Source organism: Grammomys surdaster, unplaced genomic scaffold, assembly GCF_004785775.1.
Source record: "Grammomys surdaster isolate TR1022 unplaced genomic scaffold, NIH_TR_1.0 271, whole genome shotgun sequence".
Classification (NCBI taxonomy): Eukaryota; Metazoa; Chordata; class Mammalia; order Rodentia; family Muridae; genus Grammomys; species Grammomys surdaster.
The window spans coordinates 8,307,222-8,325,931 of NW_021604712.1; the positions used below are offsets into that span (position 1 = coordinate 8,307,222).

At 44.3% G+C, this 18,710-nt stretch overlaps 1 protein-coding gene and 1 pseudogene across 1 annotated transcript in view; both read right to left on the reverse strand.

The window, feature by feature from the left end:
• Adamts17 (ADAM metallopeptidase with thrombospondin type 1 motif 17) overlaps positions 1 to 18,710 on the reverse strand; it is a 293,848-nt gene that overhangs the window by 121,410 nt on the left and 153,728 nt on the right. Inside the window, exons 10-11 of the mRNA XM_028776690.1 lie at positions 14,358 to 14,498; positions 12,487 to 12,637 (exon numbers count right to left, since the gene is read on the reverse strand). Coding sequence (XP_028632523.1) covers positions 12,487 to 12,637; positions 14,358 to 14,498 — 292 coding nt within the window. The remainder of the gene's footprint in view (positions 1 to 12,486; positions 12,638 to 14,357; positions 14,499 to 18,710) is intronic.
• LOC114628763 lies at positions 17,809 to 18,169 on the reverse strand (annotated as a pseudogene).

Below are 18,710 nucleotides of genomic sequence, written 5' to 3' on the forward strand. Positions count from 1 at the left end.
GAGAGAGAGAGAGAGAGAGAGAGAGAGAGAGAGAGAGACAGAGAGTGTCTTATACTTTGTGCATATTTTGCTCATTTGGGATACATTAAAATAAATCTGAAAAATCCCACTGAAAGCCAAGTGTCTGTGGTGGGAATACTCTGAAATATCTGCTAAACGCTCATGAGTTAAAAAGGCTTTATTCCAGTTTGGTGATGTTGGAAATGATAGACCTTTTGAGAGGTAAGGGTGGGAGGCATCCAGTTATTGGGATAGTATCTTTGAAGAAGACCCCAGTCATTTCCTCTCCCTTTCCTGGTCATCATGAGGTGAACAACATTGTTTCATTATGTTCTGACTGCCAAGATGCACTACCTCATCAGATTACCAAAAGCATCAGACCAGGGAGTGATGATTCAGAAACCATGAGGCAAAATATATATGGTCTTTTTCTAAGTTGATTATCTCTGGTATTTTGTTACAGTAACAGAAAGCTGACAAACATACTCTTTGTTATAATTGTTTAGTAGCCACAATGCATGGTTACTAACCACTAGCAACTATAACTTCCTAAGTTACCTTTATACCTATAGATGGATGCATCTCTCAATCACGGCCAGAGAAGCTTCTCTTTGTGGTAGATGGCTATGAACACAGAGCCCATAGCTAGTCAACATGTGAAGACTCAGGCTATGGAAAGTCAGCTCCACATGAGATGTCTGTGTTACAACCCTTCTGCGTAAGACTAGGGGAAGAACAGACATAGCGATTCAGAGTCAGAGGTAGTGGATGTGTGCGGACAAATAGTGTTTGCTGAACAGGACAGGACAACTACATACACAAACTCACAATGTCTGTAAGTGTGTTCACAAGACCTGCACAGGACCAAGCCAGGTAAAACTCCATGCATAGATGGGAGAGAAGCCCCACCTTTATATGAGGAACTATAAGCAGTTGATGGCTACTGAGGAGTGTGATTCCGTTTTGTTCAGGGGTATTATCCATGAGGGGATCAATATCCATGCTTGTACTGGCTGGGCTAAGTGGACTTTTAAAACAGAGCACACAAGCCAGTCCTAGTGACACATGCATTTAATCCCAACACTCAGAAGGCAGAGGCAAGAGGATCTCTGTGGCTTTGAGGCCAGCAGTATCTGTGTAGAGTTCCAGGACAGCTAAAGATACATAGAAAGACCCTGTCTCAAACAAACAAACAAACAAATGGCACTTGAAGTTGGGAGAAAAAAGGTGTGGGTATGGAAGAAATTGGAGAAAAAAAGAATGGGGTAGATTTGATCAAATCACATGCTCTGCATCTGTAATTCTCAAACAATAAAAATAAAAGTGATCAAATGTTAAAAGGCTTTCTGAGTACTTTTCCTCCCTCATCCAGCTAACCCTGGTCATGTCCGTGTTCTTTGCCACAGCTTGAAGATCAGATGCTACATAAACCTGCCAAACTCCCTGTGGGACCCAGATAAACTCACACCCACGTCACGGACAGCTGTAGTCTGTACTTCAACTCCTACATCACTCCTTTCCCCTGTACCCCTGAGTACCCCGTTCTTACACCAGATAGGAATCTGCTCCTGGACAGGGGTAGCTGTATTTTCTTCAAGGGTTCTGCACTCCTTCCCAGGGATTATCTCCCAAAGGCTGTTCTATCCGTTACTAGAGATACAGAGTGGATAGTGAACATGGAATCCTGCCTGCCTCTGGAGAGCTCAGTTTAAGACTGGCATAAATGATATCAATAGGTACCTAATGCTTTGTTCATTTAAGGTCAAATTCTCGGAGCTCAGGCATTGTGGAGGAACAGCCACTAAAACCAATCAGGAATTGGAGACCTAGACTCCTCCAGTGATCCCTTCCTCCTGTCCCAACCAGGAAGCCTCCTCAGTACCTCCACACAGCCCCGGCAGCTCATAGCATCCTCCCACACAGGCATGCCAGCTGGTGGGATGAACAAATATATAAATGTCCTTCTAAGTCAAGCAATGCCTGCCTTTGAGGTGAAGGAGGAGCTAATAAACTGTAAACATTTAACTGTTTACCAAGTGTAGGTATCACACACTTTATCAACACTGTGAGGCACACAGTTACTATCCCGTGGTACAGATAAAGAAACAGAACTAAATCACCAATATACACTGCAAATCCTGAAGTGACCCTCAAACGCACGGCGCCTGCCCATGGCTTGCGTGAGGTTTTCATCAGCTCTGTGGGTTCCCAGTTCCCCCTTTCTATTTCTTCCCAAGAACTAAGTCTATCAGGCAGACAAGGGCATTCAACATCTTGTTCATCCCAGGTCTGGCTGCCAGACCCCATAGAGGTGGGAGAGCCCTTATCCAAAATGTGTGAGACCATTAGTATTTCAAAGTGTGGATTTTTTTTTTTAAACGCTGTGTGTGTGTAGGGGAGGAATTTGTAGAGGCTGTGCTTGTTGGACGTTCCCAATCCAGAGACCTATACCAGAAATGTTCCAAATCTGGAATTTGCTGTGGTATGGGTGCCAAATAGGGTTAAGAATGTCTAAGCTGTATGTTAAGTGCTGCCGAGCAGTGTGCTCTCTGGCTTCCATGAAAATACGGTGCTCCTGGATAGGCAGGGACATAATGGGAGGGGGGGAAGGGGGGATGTGGGGGCAACTCTAAGGCTCCATCAGATCCTGGGAGCCATTCTTGAATAGCAACAGAAAGTTTCTAAAAGCCCCAAGGAGATGAAAGAGCTTCTGCTTCTCTGATTCAGTCAGTGCCACCTTAGTTTAAGGTCTGGTAATAGGTACATCCCGGTTGTTTCCCTGCCTGGTTCCTGCTGATACCTTGGGAAAACCCAGCCAGCACCACACTCTCCCCTTGGCCCTATGAAAACACAAGGTAAGCTTTAAGGACCCCTTGATCATGTCCCAAGCTGTTCCCGCTTTTCTCCAACTGGCAGTGGTCCTTCCTGAGCATTGACTATGATTCACCTTTTGCCTCTTTCCACACTGGGTGCCCAGTATGAGCTGAGAGCAGCTCGTGCTCCCAGTGAGTCCTGAGGGGACAGTTATGTAAACTCTCTTTTAAAAAGTGTTGCTGATAGCATAAGCCAGAGGCAGATAACATGCCAAGAGCTGGATGAAACAGTAACTGGTCCCAATTTCCCACAAATACTACTGCAGTTTAGAGTCTGAGTCCAGCACGCCAGCACCGCACTGGAAATGTTTCCTGAATCTCGGGTGTGGTCTCTGCTTCCTGAGGGTGGTGGAGACCCTTACCTGGCTGAGACTGAGTGCTTCAGGGTGAGGATGGGGGCACTCAGCTGGCAAGAGGACAAGGAATGAAAGATAACACATAACTTGTATTGTCTGGAGAGTTCTCTGAGAAGGCTGTCTACTGTAAGCTTTCAAAACACTTCTGGAAAACCCAGCCCAACTCTTGCCAAAGTCCAGCAGCTTCGGAAGGCTGCAGATGCTGGAGCTGAGACCCAACTGAGACAGGCGAGGCAGCTTGCAGCCGGGTGTCTAGCTCTAATTCGGCTGCACAAGCCTGTCTGAGAGGGGCAGGGCTACGCAGGCTCCTGGACTCTGCCAGCCTCCCACTCTGGCCAGGTCCACTGGCACTGAAGGGACAGATTTTATTTAGACCAGTAATTTCCAACCTAGTCTAACTGTAAGAATCCTGGAGTCTCAGAGCTATAGAAAGAGACAGAGATCTTAAATCCATGTCTGTCTCTCTGAGAAAGAATAAGACAAGATTTGTAGCAGGACACAGTCACTTCTGCCAGTCTCTGTAGAGGGCTCTGAGGTGGCTCCAGGTTGAGATATGCCTGATGTCAGAGAAATGGAACCTTGTTCTCTTGTGGGATTTGAATACCTGGGTTTCCTGGACACATAGAGATCTCTATTGAGACTCCAGGAGTCTCTCAGCAGGGCACAAAGAGGCTTTACAGACTGAGGGCAGGGAGTTTGTGGAGACAAGAGAGAGAGCTATCGTTGAGGGTTCTAGCATTTCAGGGTGCCAGGAGATATGACAAGGACATAGAGATGCAAGAGACATCTTAAAAGGACAGGTTAATACAACAGCCAGCTGCACTGTATCTGACACTGTCCTGCTGGATCTAAGAACCAATGTAACAGAAAACCAGCCGGTAACACTTACTGATGTGTACCGCGTGCTAAAAGTTAGGTAGGTCCTCTCTCATTGAACTTCTAAAACAACCCAATGATGGGTCAATAGGACTCAGCCTCTCATTTTTTTTTTCAGATTAGCAGACTGAGGCAGAGAAAGAATATGACTCCTGGATATAGACAGGTGGCAGCAGGCAGCTTGATTAGGGAGATTCTCTTATCACTGTGTGAAGCGTATCCAGGGCTATGAGAGTACTATGGTAAAGAGGCTGCATCGGGATTAGTAGAAAATAGTGCCCTCTCCCCGTGGCTGCTACAGACACCCTTGCCATCCTGAAACAGCTGGCTCGTGGCTTTGACACTCAACACTCTTCAACACAAGCATCACAGTCCTTTGAACATACTATAATGTGTAGACACACCCACGTCAAAGGCAACTGTGGTATGTGCAATTCCTTCTGAGAGCCTCCTTCCTTTTTACCTGTGGCCATCACACACGGGCTCCGGGGCAGTGGAGGCACACTGTGTTACTGAGAGGCAGCTAAGATATTAGCATGAGTGACCATCACACAGCATCTCTCAGCTAAGATCCCCAGGTGCTGGCATACATGAGTTTCCTCTGGGCTGTTAAGGAAGGTTGGGGGCCTTTGGGAGGCAGTGACCCTGGTCAGGACTTTGTTCTGTGTGTCCCCACACAGAATGGCCCTGGTTCCAGTAGCGATGTACACTAGCACGCTTCCAGCTGACAGTGTCTACAGTTCCCTTGCCATCCTCTGCCTCACCTGGCAGAGTGGTTTAGCTCTGACTGCTTTACAGCCTTGCTGAGGAGCGACTTTGCTGATGGGGGACAGGGGGAGCTTATAATCATAAAGAAAATTGATTGTGCTAATTGCATAAAGTTCATTTCCCCTTTCTAATAAATATTTACCTTCTAGTGTTTATAACTTTTATGTTTGGACTTTCTTGAAATGCTTTATTGAATTAAAAACATCACATTACCATTGGCTAAGAGAAGAGACAGTTCTACTTGCCAATAACTTCTACAACAAATGCCAGCTATTGATGCCAATTTTTTTTTTGTAGTTCATATTTCCATAGACAGCCCTGAGCCTTACAATACCAGCATTCTGCGGACAGACACAAAAGATTCAACAGTGACGGTATGTGGGCCTCCAGAACCCCACAAACAAAACTGGATAATGGTTTAATTTGTCTTGGTTCCGAAGTATGCAAATGTTCAGGAGAGCAGAAACCTAGTTACTATTTGAAGCATAGGTAGTCCTAACACAGATTGCAACAATGTTTTTCCTATGAGTAAGGGCATGCTTAACTTCTACAGTCTTAAAACAGCTATGTGCTGTGGGTGCCAGGACGAGAACATACAAGGAAGTCTAGTTGCAAGGAGTTCTGCACTCAAAGTTTTACCCAAAGTAGCAGCAGCTGGGCTGCTGGGGTTTTCTACAGTGGGCAGAAGTCAGCCTGCCTGCCCCTTCTCGGGCTCTGGACATTTAGTGGCATAGTTGTTTGTCAAAGCCTAATAATGTGAGACTTGTAGGACAAGCAGGGACACCATGAGGTTGTCAAAGTACAAAAAGGTATTTCCTTGTAAGTAATGTAATAATAAGTGTTTCTGTTTTTTAAAATGTTTTAATGTTTAAAATGTTTAAAAAAAACTACATTGTGTGTGTGTGTGTGTGTGTGTGTGTGTGTGTGTGTGTGTGTGTGTGTATGGGGGGTGTTTGGTTGTGCAGGTACCGTTATGTATTTGTGAAAGTCAGAGAACAAGTTAATAGAGTTAGTTTCCTCCTTTTCCTATATAGATCTTGGGGATTGAACTCAGGTCATCAGGCTTGGAATGCCACTGGCCTATGATACGTGTTGGTAAATACCAAGTATGACAAGGGTTGGCCGGGGGTGTAATACCTGCTGTGGTGTTGAGGATGCGGGGAGTACAAATGGTACTTTGTGAGTTCAGCCATGGCTGCTAGATGGAACGAAGGTATCTGTGATTTCTAATCTCAGGACTGCCGTGGGAACTGCAAAGACAGCTGGGGCTTCCTGCCAGCCATCAAGGGGATATTCGCTTCAGTGAGAAGCTGGAGGGAAGAGTTGCAATCACTTTCCCAGCCTGCTTCACCAAATCCAGTGAAACTGTCCAAGGGCTTTAGTTCAGGATAATCATGGAGGGATGCGAAATGCCATCTCCTGAGACCAGGGAGGCTGACCTTACCTGCCACTTTCAGTCGAGACACACTATAGGCTCATCTTTCAGAAGAACTTTCTTTTTTATATATTTAGCATTTATGTGTTTATTTATTTAGTGCATGAATGTGTGTGTGTGTGTGTGTGTGTGTCGTGTACATGCACACATCACATGCATGTGAGCAGAATGGCACGTATTTGGAGGTCGAAGGACAACTTGGGGAATCAGTTCTTTCTTTCCAACATGTGGGTCCCAGGGATTGAATTCATGTCGTCTTACTGGCCAGTGCCTTTACCCACTAAGCAAACTTGCCAGCTCTCAGCAGGGAAACTCATTCCACAGAAGACGGAGCAGAGACTGGAAATGGACTCACGGGTAGTGAAGATGCTAGTGTTTGTCCCAAAATGCAATCTACCTAGTTTCTTTCACTCTTTGTTTTCAGTTCTGTATTCCAAAACCAGAAAGTACTCCACCCTGCAGCCGCGGTGTCTCGGTTTTATTCCCTGGGCCATGTCCAACCCCTCTTCCAGTTCGTTAGTTTTAGTGGTAAGCTTAAAGTTCTCGAAATGTTGGAGACAAAAGACAGACAGACAACACACACACTTGTCTCATTAATGTACAGGTGCTTTCCCAAGATTTCCATGATAGCTCTTCACAGGGACTCAGCCCCATGGCTGGCTGTGAACTTCCCCTCAGTCCTTGTCTTCCAGGGAACTCAGGGCCTGGGAATTCGGACAGCATTCTCAATTCCCACACAGGAATGCGGCTTTTAAGAGAGAGGTTTCTCCAGATTTTTGAAGTTGTAATTTCTGCATGATATTCTCTCTCCTAAAATGCCTGTCTGTGAGTGTTTTCTTATGTTTTATGACATCTAGTAAGTAAGTAGATTTTTTTTTCCTATTAAAAGGGACCGAAGTGGTTTGGAGAATGTTGCTGAGTGTTTTGCAGCATGGTTTAAAAAATCTTAAAACAATCTCTCTCTCTCTTCCCCCCTCCCTCCCTCATTCCCTCTCTCTCTCCTTCACTTCTTTCTCTCTCTTTCTTCCCCCTCCCTCCCTCATCTCTCCCTCCCTCCTTTCTCTCTCTCTCTTCTCCCTCCCTCCCTCCCTCACTCCCTCCCTCTCTCCCTCCCTCCCTCCCTCTCTTTCTGTCTCTTCCCTTCCCTCCCTCATTCCCTCTCTCTCTCCCTCCCTCTCTTTCTGTATCTTCCCCCCTCCCTCCCTTGTTCCCTCTCTCTCCCCCATCCTTTCTCTTTCTTTCTCTCTTCTCCCTCCCTCCCTCATTCTCCCTCTCTCTTCCCCCTCCCTCCCTCATTCCCTCTCTTCCCTCCCGCTCTGTGTGTGTGTGTGTGTGTGTGTGTAGTTCAGAGCACAATGCTGGATGTTGATCCTCACCTGCCACCTTATTTGAGACAAGCCCTGTCTTGTTTTCATGTTTGTGTACACCAGGCTAGCTGGCCCATGAGCTTCCATGGATTTTCCAATGTCTCCTTAACAGCACCGGAATTACAGATATGCTGCTGTGTCTGACTTTTATGTGGGTTCTAGAGACCCTGGACCCAAAGTTTTTAGCTTGTACAGTGAGCCCTTTTCTTACTGAGCCATCTCTCTGGCCCATAGCATAGTTCTTTTTGAATCCAGGGGAGACTCTTTGGGATGTAATGACAGCAGTCGGTAAGGTTGCTGGTATATGGACTGGACAATAGTGCTGTCTACACAGAGTCAGGGGAGGGTTGTGGGTTAGACGAAGTCTCACACCTAAATGGATCGTGTCTTCAGGGTCTGAGATATGTACGTTGTTTACTTTCTGAATGCAATGGAGTGTCATTTAGAATATATATATCTAAAATCTATCTGTATATACTCTTCTAATAAGCTTAGTAACCTTAAAAGAGGCAATATATAGTTTCATGCATTTTCCTCTGTTAACTGGATGTTTTGTGATATTGTCAGTCTTTTCTAAATCTGTGTTATCTTAGCACCAGACACACAATTGTGCCCCATATTACATATACTGCTTCTTCTCTACACACAGCTATTATGGAGCTGAATTCAAATAACATAGCAGGAGCTGGGGATTAGCAACAACAATTACCAACACAGTGACACAAGTTACTTAAAACTCTATAATTGCCCATTTTGGGGATTTTTCTACTTAGCATTTTTGTACTGTGGTGGACTGTGGTAATGAAACCTTGGAAAGTCAAGTTGTAGTCACAGAAGGGCTACTTTATCCCTCCTTGTGTATAAAATCCTCACAGTACCACACCGTCACTGCTTTCTTTCTGGGAAATGTTACTTGTCATATCTTTTAGTAAATTAGTTTCCACTGGAGAATCTCACTTTCTACTGCTGATAAAAAAAAAAAAAGTGACTAGTTTAAAACAGTACTGTTGTCTGATACTTCTAGAAGTCAGAAGTCTAAAATCGCTCTCACTGGACTAAAGTCAAGGCACTAGCAAGCCTGGCTCCTTCCCAAGGCTGCAGTGTTCTAGCCTCTTCTGCCGACTAGGTGAACCCACACCCTGTCTCATGCCAGCTCCTGGTGTCACTCCAACCTCCTGCTCCTACTGCCACTTTATCACCCAGTCACTGTGCATCCTTTGGGATGACACTTCTGAGCCCATCAGACCAGCACCGATAATCCAGGACAATATCTCCATCTGAGGATGTTAAATCACACTTGAGAAGTCTCTTACACTGTGGATAATAGGCAGAGGCTCTGGGGTTTTGTATATGGAGGGCTATCACAAGAACATCCTTATTCTTTTGGTAAAATGTTCGATGTCACTTTAAAGACATGTATAGATATTTATATAAACCACATGTTTTACCCACTTAGAGGCTATTTCCAGGGCTCTTAATTCCCTTTTAGAAACAAGTTTTCACCCAATATCTTCCTTTTGCTGAAAGGAACACATTATTTCTCCTCATACAGGTCTATGCCTGGTGAGTTTTTCAGCTTTGGAATAATAGAAAGGCTTCATGTCACAATTACTTTTGAGAGATAGTTTTGCTGGTTATAGAATTTTACATTAACAGACTTCTTTCTTTCAATACTATAAGAGACTGCTCTCTACTCTGTAACTGTTTGCATTGCTTCTAATAAGCAATATACTCACTGAAAACTTGTCTTTAATTACCTGGCTGATTTTTAAGGTTTTTATCTTTAGTACTGCTTTTGTATTAATTACACTTATTCATTTATTTGTATAAGTATGTGTGCATTTGAACATTCTGGAGAAGGTTCTCTCCTACCAGTGTGGGTCATGGAGAAGAATTTAGGCCATAAGATTTGGCAGCAAGTTTCTTTACCTACTCAACTTTCTTGCTGGAATCTACTACTACTTTAAAATAATTTAATCATGATAAATGTTGGTCTGGATTTCCTTGTTTCTTATATTTGGAGTCCACTCACCTTCTTTGACCTGTTGTCTGAGTGGTTTCATCGAATTTGGCAAGTTTCAGCCATTTGCCAATTTCACCTTCTACACAGCCACGGGGCTCCTCTACCTATTTCAGACCTCTCAGTCACTGAAGATCTTGGCTGTTTGATAGCTAGTGTCTTGAAAGCTCATCATTTTATATGCTTTGTTTTAAATTATTTCAAATGGGAGAGGAAGCAGTCAGTTAAAAAAAAAAAACCAGTAAGCATCTGGAAGCAGGGTTTTCCTAGAAGGAGTCTGGTAAGGTAACAAAGAGTATAATCTCAAATACGGTGCTTGGGACAGGCCTCATTGAAAAGGTAACATTTAAAACTGAAACATTGAGAAGGTAACATTGAAAACTGAAACAAAAACTAAAAGAATGAGTAGTTTAGATAACCAGGTGGCGGGAAGGGCTCAGAGCAGCTGGATGTGTCTTTGCCATGAGCTTTCTGGTGGACTCCAGAGAGAGCAGGAAGGGCACGCCAGAATAGAGGAGACGAGTGGGACCAGGACCTGGTGAACTGGATGGGCACTACCAGTAGTGAGAGAGCACTCAACAGCACTTAGCTTATGCTCCAGGCAGGAGAAAAGACAGACACGGATGCTGACTGTTGCACTACTGAGTGTTGTCAGAGCACAGACCTCTGAAGCAGGGAGTGGAAGGCTGAGGATGCAGTGACTTAAGAGTCCAGAATCACAGTACTGTTCCGGCCTCCATTTGACAAGGCGATGTACCTAGGCTCAGGGCACCATACCTCACGTTCTCAGCATTTCAGGTATCCCAGAGAAGCATGGGCCTTCTGACATGTGTTCCCCAGAAGGAGAAGAGTATAACTGGGACACTATATACTGGGTGAACAGTCACCTGCAGCTCACTTCCAGATTCCCCAATCACTAAATCACCAGACAGGAATGATGACCAGTGGTAGCTGTGGCTAGCAGCTACCAGTGCCTGCCACTAGGCTACCCTCTCCTCCACTCACATATAGTTACCTCATCTAGTGACAGGCTAGAAGATGCCAATTTAATGTGATCTATTTCCTGATGATTCTACTGAGGAAAAAACTACCAGGGAGCATGAGCTGCAGCTGCTGGAGGAAGCCACGTCCTGCCTTGACAGAATTTACAGGGTATGCATCTTCAGGGTATGCATGGGGATTCTGAGCATATAGGGCAGTGGTTCTTAACCTTCCTAATGCTCAGGTCCTTTAATATAGTACTTCCTGTTGTGGTGACCTCCAACCATAAAATTATTTTTCTGCTACTTCATAACTGTAATTTTGCTACTGTTATCAATTGTAATGTTAAGTATCTGATATACAGGGTATCTGTACTAGCTGATTTTGTGTGTGTGTGTCAACTTGACACAAGCTGGAGTTCTCACAGAGAAAGGAGCCTCCCTTGAGGAAATGCCTCCATGAGATCTAGCCATAAGGCATTTTCTCAATTAGTGATCAAGGGGGAAAGGGACCACTGTGGGTGGTGCCATCCCTGGACTGGTAGTCCTGGGTTCTACAAGAAAGCAAGCTGAGGAAACCAGGGGAAGCAATCCAGTAAGTAGCACCCCTCCATGGCCTCTGCATCAGCTCCTGCCTCCAAGTTCTTGTCCTGTGTGAGTTCTTGTCCTGACTTCTTTGGTAATGAACAACAATGTAGAAGTGTAAGCTGAGTAAGTCCTTTTCTCCCCAACTTGTTTCTTGGTCATGTTTTGTGTAGGAATACAAACCCTGACTAAGACAGTGTCTGACATGCAACCTCTGTGAAGAGGCCTTTGACACCCTTCCCTCCAGAGGGTCATGACCCACAGGTTGAGAACCACTGTTCTAGGAGAAGGCAGCTGCAATGCAGAGCTAATCTTTCATCAAACTGTCCTCTGTGAACAAATGATGCTATTGAGCCAAGAGAATCTCAGGTGGTCTTTTCCCTGGGGTCTGTCTTTAAGTGATGCCAGCTTTCTGTAGCTCCTCCAGTAAGGGACACATCAATGCTTCCCTTTCTCTGACTATGCATTTTCTTTCCTCATCTGTTAAAGTTGAACTCAAAAGCTTTGCCTGGAGTGTTGTAGCAGTTGGGGTTTTGTGTGAAAATCCAAGGAAAGTGTCCAATCTGGGAAACTGTGAGTATAAGTGTGTCCCTTTATCTGTCAGCTCACTCTGCAAGATTGTGCAGTTACCTCGCAGGACCGGAAAACCACAGGAAATGGGTAACCAATCAGCTTCTGTCTAGTCCCTGACTCACCCAATCCTATGCTGGTTGGGGCAGCTCTGCCTGATTCACTTTATCCCCTGGGTCAAATCCTTTGGGGACTAAGTAACCCCTGTGTCCAGGTCTTGGTGGATACGCTTTCCTTCTCCACTCCAGATTTTAGCCCTCTTCCTTATCTGGGCAGGATTTGAATCTGGTGACATCATACCATTTTTTAAGAAGTGTGACTAGATTTCTTTTGTCCTAAAGATATCATGCCCAAACACCAGGCTACGAGTGTCAGTAGCCTCAAAACATCTCCTTCAGAGTGAGCCATGCACAGAGCTGTGAATGGACAGATGTTTGCAAAAGTATGTGGGGGGTGTTTTCATAGCTGGTTATATGGGGTACACCTGTGCAAGTACTGTGAGGATGTGTACACATGGGCATATCCTCCTGCCTGTGTATACACACAGTCACATGCGTGGCTATGTCTGAAACATCCATGACCTCCAGAATCCAGACCTTCAGAGGGACTACTGAGCTTGTGCCTCTTCCTAAGTCTGCCCTTCCCTCCTTCCTTACCTCCATGTTTTTGCAGAAGGTAGCATTGGTGCCAAACAGAATCTGGCACTGCTCATTGGCGCTGTAGTGCATGCCTGGCAGCTTGTGGGGAAGGCGCAGGGCATGCTGGCTCCTGGGGTCAGTGATCAGTAAACATGTACTGACTTTGGATCTGAAAAAGCCAAGAAGCAGGTCAGTCTCTAGAGTTTTCAGCTTCTGAAAAGGATGTGCCTTGGATGACTCATGAGACAATGGCCTTAGCACTGGGCACCGGGGATTACCCTTTTAATGTGTGAGTTCTTTTACTATATGGCTAAATGTAGGTCTCTTCTCTGAAGACAACACAGAACTGACCACTTGGTAGAACCCTAGAAACAGATCTGATGAAGCAAGTGGACTTTCTTAGGAGAAAGTTTTCTCCTAAGAAAGTTTGATAAAGTGCTTTTTGAAATTAGAATACTTTAAATTGTCCTAGAAAATGTCTTTGAGTAAAAGTTACCATGAATAAAAAGATCACAAATTAAGGTTATTTAATTTTAAATAAACCCAAGTGCTAAATTCTGACAGCAATCTTTGTGGGATTGCTGGGCCAGAGCAAGTACGTCAGATTTGATGTCTTGCTCTCTCATGCCTCCTGCTATTGCAGAAGACAGGCCAGGGGCTCACTCTGCCAAGAACTCCCACATTTCAAACAGGAAGAGAATGTTCACTTGCAGTGGGATATACATTTCCCCAAAGGAGGCTGCTAGCAGATAAAATGCACAGCGCTTTTGTTTTCTAACCATAAAGCAAGGCAGTTGAAACCAGAAGCTTGCCAAAACCCTTGAAGGAAAGAATGTAATTCATCTATCTATCTATCTATCTATCTATCTATCTATCTATCTATCTATCTATCTATCTTTAGCTGAGGCTAGTCCACAGCTTCCAGGATCCACTAGAAGCCATTTGTCACCAGTGAGAGCAGCACTATGCACTGGAGCAAATGTAAAGCATACCATCTTGTCACTCTGACCCTTCTGGGTGATATGGCAAAACATCAAGTGGCTGACAATACTTTATTAGGAGTCAGTAATTATAATACTCAGTGGAAGTAGACTATCTTAAAATGAGTAAGTTCATTTCTAAGCCTATTTACTAAACAACTTTTCCATCCACAGGAAACAAGTAGAAGCCTCTTTAACTACTTTAGCCCACATGCTCTGGGTATTGTCAAATAGAGCTGGTCTATCAAACTCCACCCTCCAGTGAAACTCACTGACATCACTTCTGTTTCCACTTCATGTGGATGGTGGATTAACATGGTGAAGTAGGGAAGCAATCAGGATCCATAAATTAACATTGTAAACACAGCCCTAAGATCAGGCAACAGGGACCATGGGTAGGTACGCTTGCTTTAACGTGGGTCAAAAGCTAGACTAGAAGGTGTTCCACAAAAACCTGAGAACTAAGAAGTATAAACATTCTCTAGGAAGAAAGAGCTAGTGAGAGAAGCACACCCCTTCCTCCATAAAGGAGGCAAGTGTGCAAACCTATCCCCAGCAAATTCAATCCCATCAAAGGAAGCAGCGTCAGCAAATAGTATACAGTTCTATAGCAGCCAAGTTGTCCCTACAGTGGTGGCCACGGTTACAGATGGGCAGAGAAGGGCAAGACAGTCACTGGGTCGATAGTTCATTCAACCATCCATTTAATGATCCCCCATTGGACACACAACATAATACGACCTCAGGAAGAGGCCTTTGTCCATCATAGGACACCTTGCATTGAGCATGTTCCAAGCCAGATGAGAATTCACCCACAGACTCATTTCTCATACTGGCTGAGTTGTTCATCTTGGGTCTTCTGGAGAAACATTCTGTTGTTGATGTTACAGAATGTGCTCAAGTACTTACTTGAGAAAGTTCTCAAGGTCATCTCGACTGCAGGATGACCAGGAGAGGTCGCTGGGATTCCGGCCTTTCACCCACTCTCCCGACATGATGTGTGACCGGCCAGCACATGATGAGTGGTCATCATCGTGGTTCATTCCCAGGCTGTTCGAAGGGAAAGAGGAAGAGTGTGAGATGCTACACCTCACCATGCCTCATTTCAAGGCCCTGGGTCAAGTTTAAGTGAGGTTTAAAGAACAAGGAGTGATGTCGGTAGGGTGACAATGTTCTCACACTATAGACCACAGTCAGGAGTTTATCAGAAGATGAGGTGGCTTGACTACAGGATGTATGAAGACTGAGCAAAATGACATTAATAATCAGTAAATGAATGCTGGCCTCTATCTCTTACAGCGTTCTTTGCAGAGCTCCAGAGGCTGTCAAATTGAGAGCCTCCTCCTTCTTAACCCTGCCCTCAGCACGGCTTCCCCAGAGGCTGGCCTCTAGTAAGCACTGGTAAATATTTACCAAGTGGATGACCTGTTTGATACCACACAATGTGCCCCAAATATCAGATGCTTTATCTTTGTGTCAGGTGTGCTCACAGGATGAGAGCCGCCTCTGGCTGGATAATCTCCATCTCCCTGGGTGGGCATCACTCTCCCAAATGTTAAAGGTCAAAGGGAAGCCTGGGAAATGATTGAATAATCCTGTCCAATGAGAATGACTCGAATATGGTTCTACGGTGATTTAGACGTATAAAGTGAATTCTCTCTTTCCATGTATCTCCTCTGTTTTTCTTTTCTCCGTTTTTAACAAGTTTTTCCGTTTGATGGGCAACAGAAAGCATTTATCTATCAATACACAGGAAAGCAACTTTCAAATAACGTTTCACTTAATAGGCTTATTTCTTCTTGAGGTTTACTTTTTATGTTTTTGAAACATGATCTCATAACACTGGCTGGCCTAGAACTCATTCTATAGGCCAGTTCTGGCCTTGAACTCACAGAGATCCACCTGCCTCTGCCCCACCAAGTGCTTGGATTAAAGGTGCCCAACACCATGCCCTGACTAAAACCAATAAACTTGAGATGATTTTATTTTACGTTTACTGGGTTTGAGCTCAGGGCATTGTACAATGGACAATGTGGTATCCTAAGTTTTCTAAACTTCTTTATTTACTTACATTTCAGATGTCATCCCCTTTTCCCAATCCCCCACCCCAGAAAACCCTTACCCCATCCTCCCTCCTCCTTTACGCTTTTATACCATTTTAATTACATGCAAGTATTAAGGTCAGTTCTAGGCTGAGGAACTAGCAATACAATAGATGCAAATAGTCAAGGAACAAGCAAGACAGTAAACACCAATAGTCAAAGAACAAGCAAGGCAATAACAAAGTCTCGTGATCACTGTTTCTAAGGGCTTATTCTTGTTCTAAGTTCCTGGGTATTCAATCTCATAGTGTTAATTACATTCACGGGTTATGATTGGCTCTCAGACTTTACCTTGCAGCCAAATGCAAGGCTTGTCTCTGCACTGACCACTTCATTCTTACATCATAAGTGAACCATACAGTATTTTCTTCCTGTGATTGGGTCATTTCAGAAGGTTCACAACCTTCCTAACGATGTAACCCTTTAATAGAGTTCCTCATGATGTAGAACCCCCAACCACACATTTATCTTTATTGCAACTTCATAACTGTGATTATTATGAATTGTAACGTAAATATCTGGTATGCAGGATATTTGATATGCAACCCTCCAAAGGGGTTGCAACCTACAAGTTGAGAAACATTGGCTTAGCATAATATGAGAGGTTTACTTACAAAATACATATGCAAGTTCTATAAGTCAATTGTAAAAAAAAAAAATCCCCTAATAACCTGAATTTGAAATGCAGGCCAAAGACTTGAACAGCCATTTCTCCAAAGATGATGTACAAAAGTCATCAGGTCTGTGAAGAAGATGCTCTTGATGTCACCTGATTTACATGAGGAAGATGCAAACTACCCCACAGGGGGCTTTCACTTATGCCTGTCGTGATGAGGCCAGTGCCTACAATGATGTGGGGTGCTTGAAATCCTGTACCTGATGGTTAGGATGCAAGTCAGAGTAACTTCTGTTGTGGAAAACATCATGGAGGTGTCTAAAAAAAAATAAACACAGAACTACAAAACTAGTGTACGATCCAGCAATTTCATTTTTGGGTATTTCTCCAAAGGAGTAAAATTCAGATCTCAGAGATCTGCACTCTCATATTTGTTTTGGTACTGATGACAGCCGCTAACCTGGAAACCGCCTAAATGTCTCTGCAGGTTGTCTTTTTGCCTATGTGACACAAGTTAGGACATCTGGTAAAAGGGGACCTCAGATGAGAAAAATGCCTCCATCAGATTGGACTGTGGGCAAACCTGCGGTGCATTTTCTTGATGGATGTGGCCCAGTTCACTGTGGTTGATATCACCCCTGAACAGGTGGTCCTGGGATATATAAGAAAGTAGGCTGAACATCTGTCTCCTCGCTTCCATTGGGAAGACCACATTCAAGGTAGGGAGGGACCCAGTGTGTGATGGACACTGGTACTCTGAGGACTAACTTAGGATCTCTGATTGCCTAACTCTCTTGCCTTTCCCCTATCACAGAAGACCCCATTCTAGTGGTACAATCCCAAGGAAAGAACACCTTGCCAGTCACAGCCTGGAGAACATGGCAAACATCACCACATTTGGCATCTTCCAACCACACACAGCCTTTTCTTCTTTTGAGAAATGGTTAAGTCCCTCTAGGAACCTCAGCTCTGCTTGTAGGAATTCCCTACAGCCTCTCCCCCACCCTTCTGTCAATAATCAGGCAAAAGCAGTGGCATCTTCTGCCTCGTGGGGTGGGCCACAGTCCTATGGAGAACAAAGACTAGGCAACCTGATCTATAGTTGTCCTCTGACAATTAACATACACCCTCCCCAGCAGCCACCAGAAATACATTTTCTTTTTAATAATTAATATCATGCAAAGAGGTTGCAAATTAAAAATTTCAAAGAGATTAGCCAAATCCAAAGTTTATTATATCTCAATGAACTTCCTTCCTCCTCCTCCTCCTCCTCCTCCTCCTCCTCCTCCTCCTCTTCTTCTTCTTCTTCCCCTTCTCCTCCTCCTCCTCCTCCTCCTCCTCTTCTTCTCCTTCTCCTTCTTCTTCTTCTTCCCCTTCTCCTTCTCCTCCTTCTCCTTCTCCTTCTCCTTCTCCTTCTTCTTCTTCTCCTCCTCCTCCTCCTCCTCCTCTTCTTCCTCCTCCTCTTCCTCTTCCTCCTCTTCCTCCTCCTCCTCCTCCTCCTCCTTTTGCAACAATGTCTTTTATTAGGCACAGAATTTTAAATGATCTCTTCAATTTCTCCATACACAGGCAAAACTATGTGTGCCGTTTAACTTACTGGAGATTGCCAACTATCTAGAGAAGGACTTTATCCCCAACCTGCTTAACCAGGAGGCCAGTTCATCAGCTGACCCCCAAGAACGTGGAGATGGATATGATAGACAGACTGTCCCCCGTCTGTACCTTCATTCACCACTATCCGATACCCGCACTTCAGGCCCAGATCTGCAGCACATTTCTTGCCAACAATCATTGAATGTCCTAGAAGACTTTCATCATCATCATCTGCTACAGAAATCTGGGATATATGCTTCTTGGGTATCATCGGAAAGCGTGTCATGAAAAGCAAGACACTAGTCATCCTCGAAGACAGTCTCGGCAGGGAATTCTTTGCAGGTGATCTTGCCAAAGATTGTGTCACCACCAGGCTGGGCCACTTGAGCCTTGGCAATCTCATCAGCCATCGTGGCCACTTGCTGTCCTTCTCGAGCTGCCGCTACAGTGGGGACTCAATGAACTTCTATATAGATAATCCAGCTGTTCCACTCTGGGGCATAGACTCAGATAAATCCATATCTTACCACAGAAGTATTTGCATACCAATGTTGACTGTAGCTTTAGTTTCTAGAGTAAAGAAATGGAGCCAAACTAGTTGTTCTCCAACAGAAGAACAGATAATGGAGACCAAATACATATGTAGAATGGACTATTTAGCTCCAAAGAAAACTGAAACCACAAAATTTTTGAGAAAATTAACAATGAATGGACACTTAGGATGTATAATATTAAATGTCATACAATCTCATAAAGGAAAAAGATTTTCATATACAGATCCTAGTGACCATGTGGGTGCACTGTAACATACAGAACAGAGAATAAGAAAGCACAGATGAGGTGATCGGAATGACAGATGTAGGGGGATGGACACACCAGTCATGAAACAGGATATAAAGCTCATTGTTTTCTTATTTTTAATTCTGTCACAGATTTTTCTTTGTTGTGTGG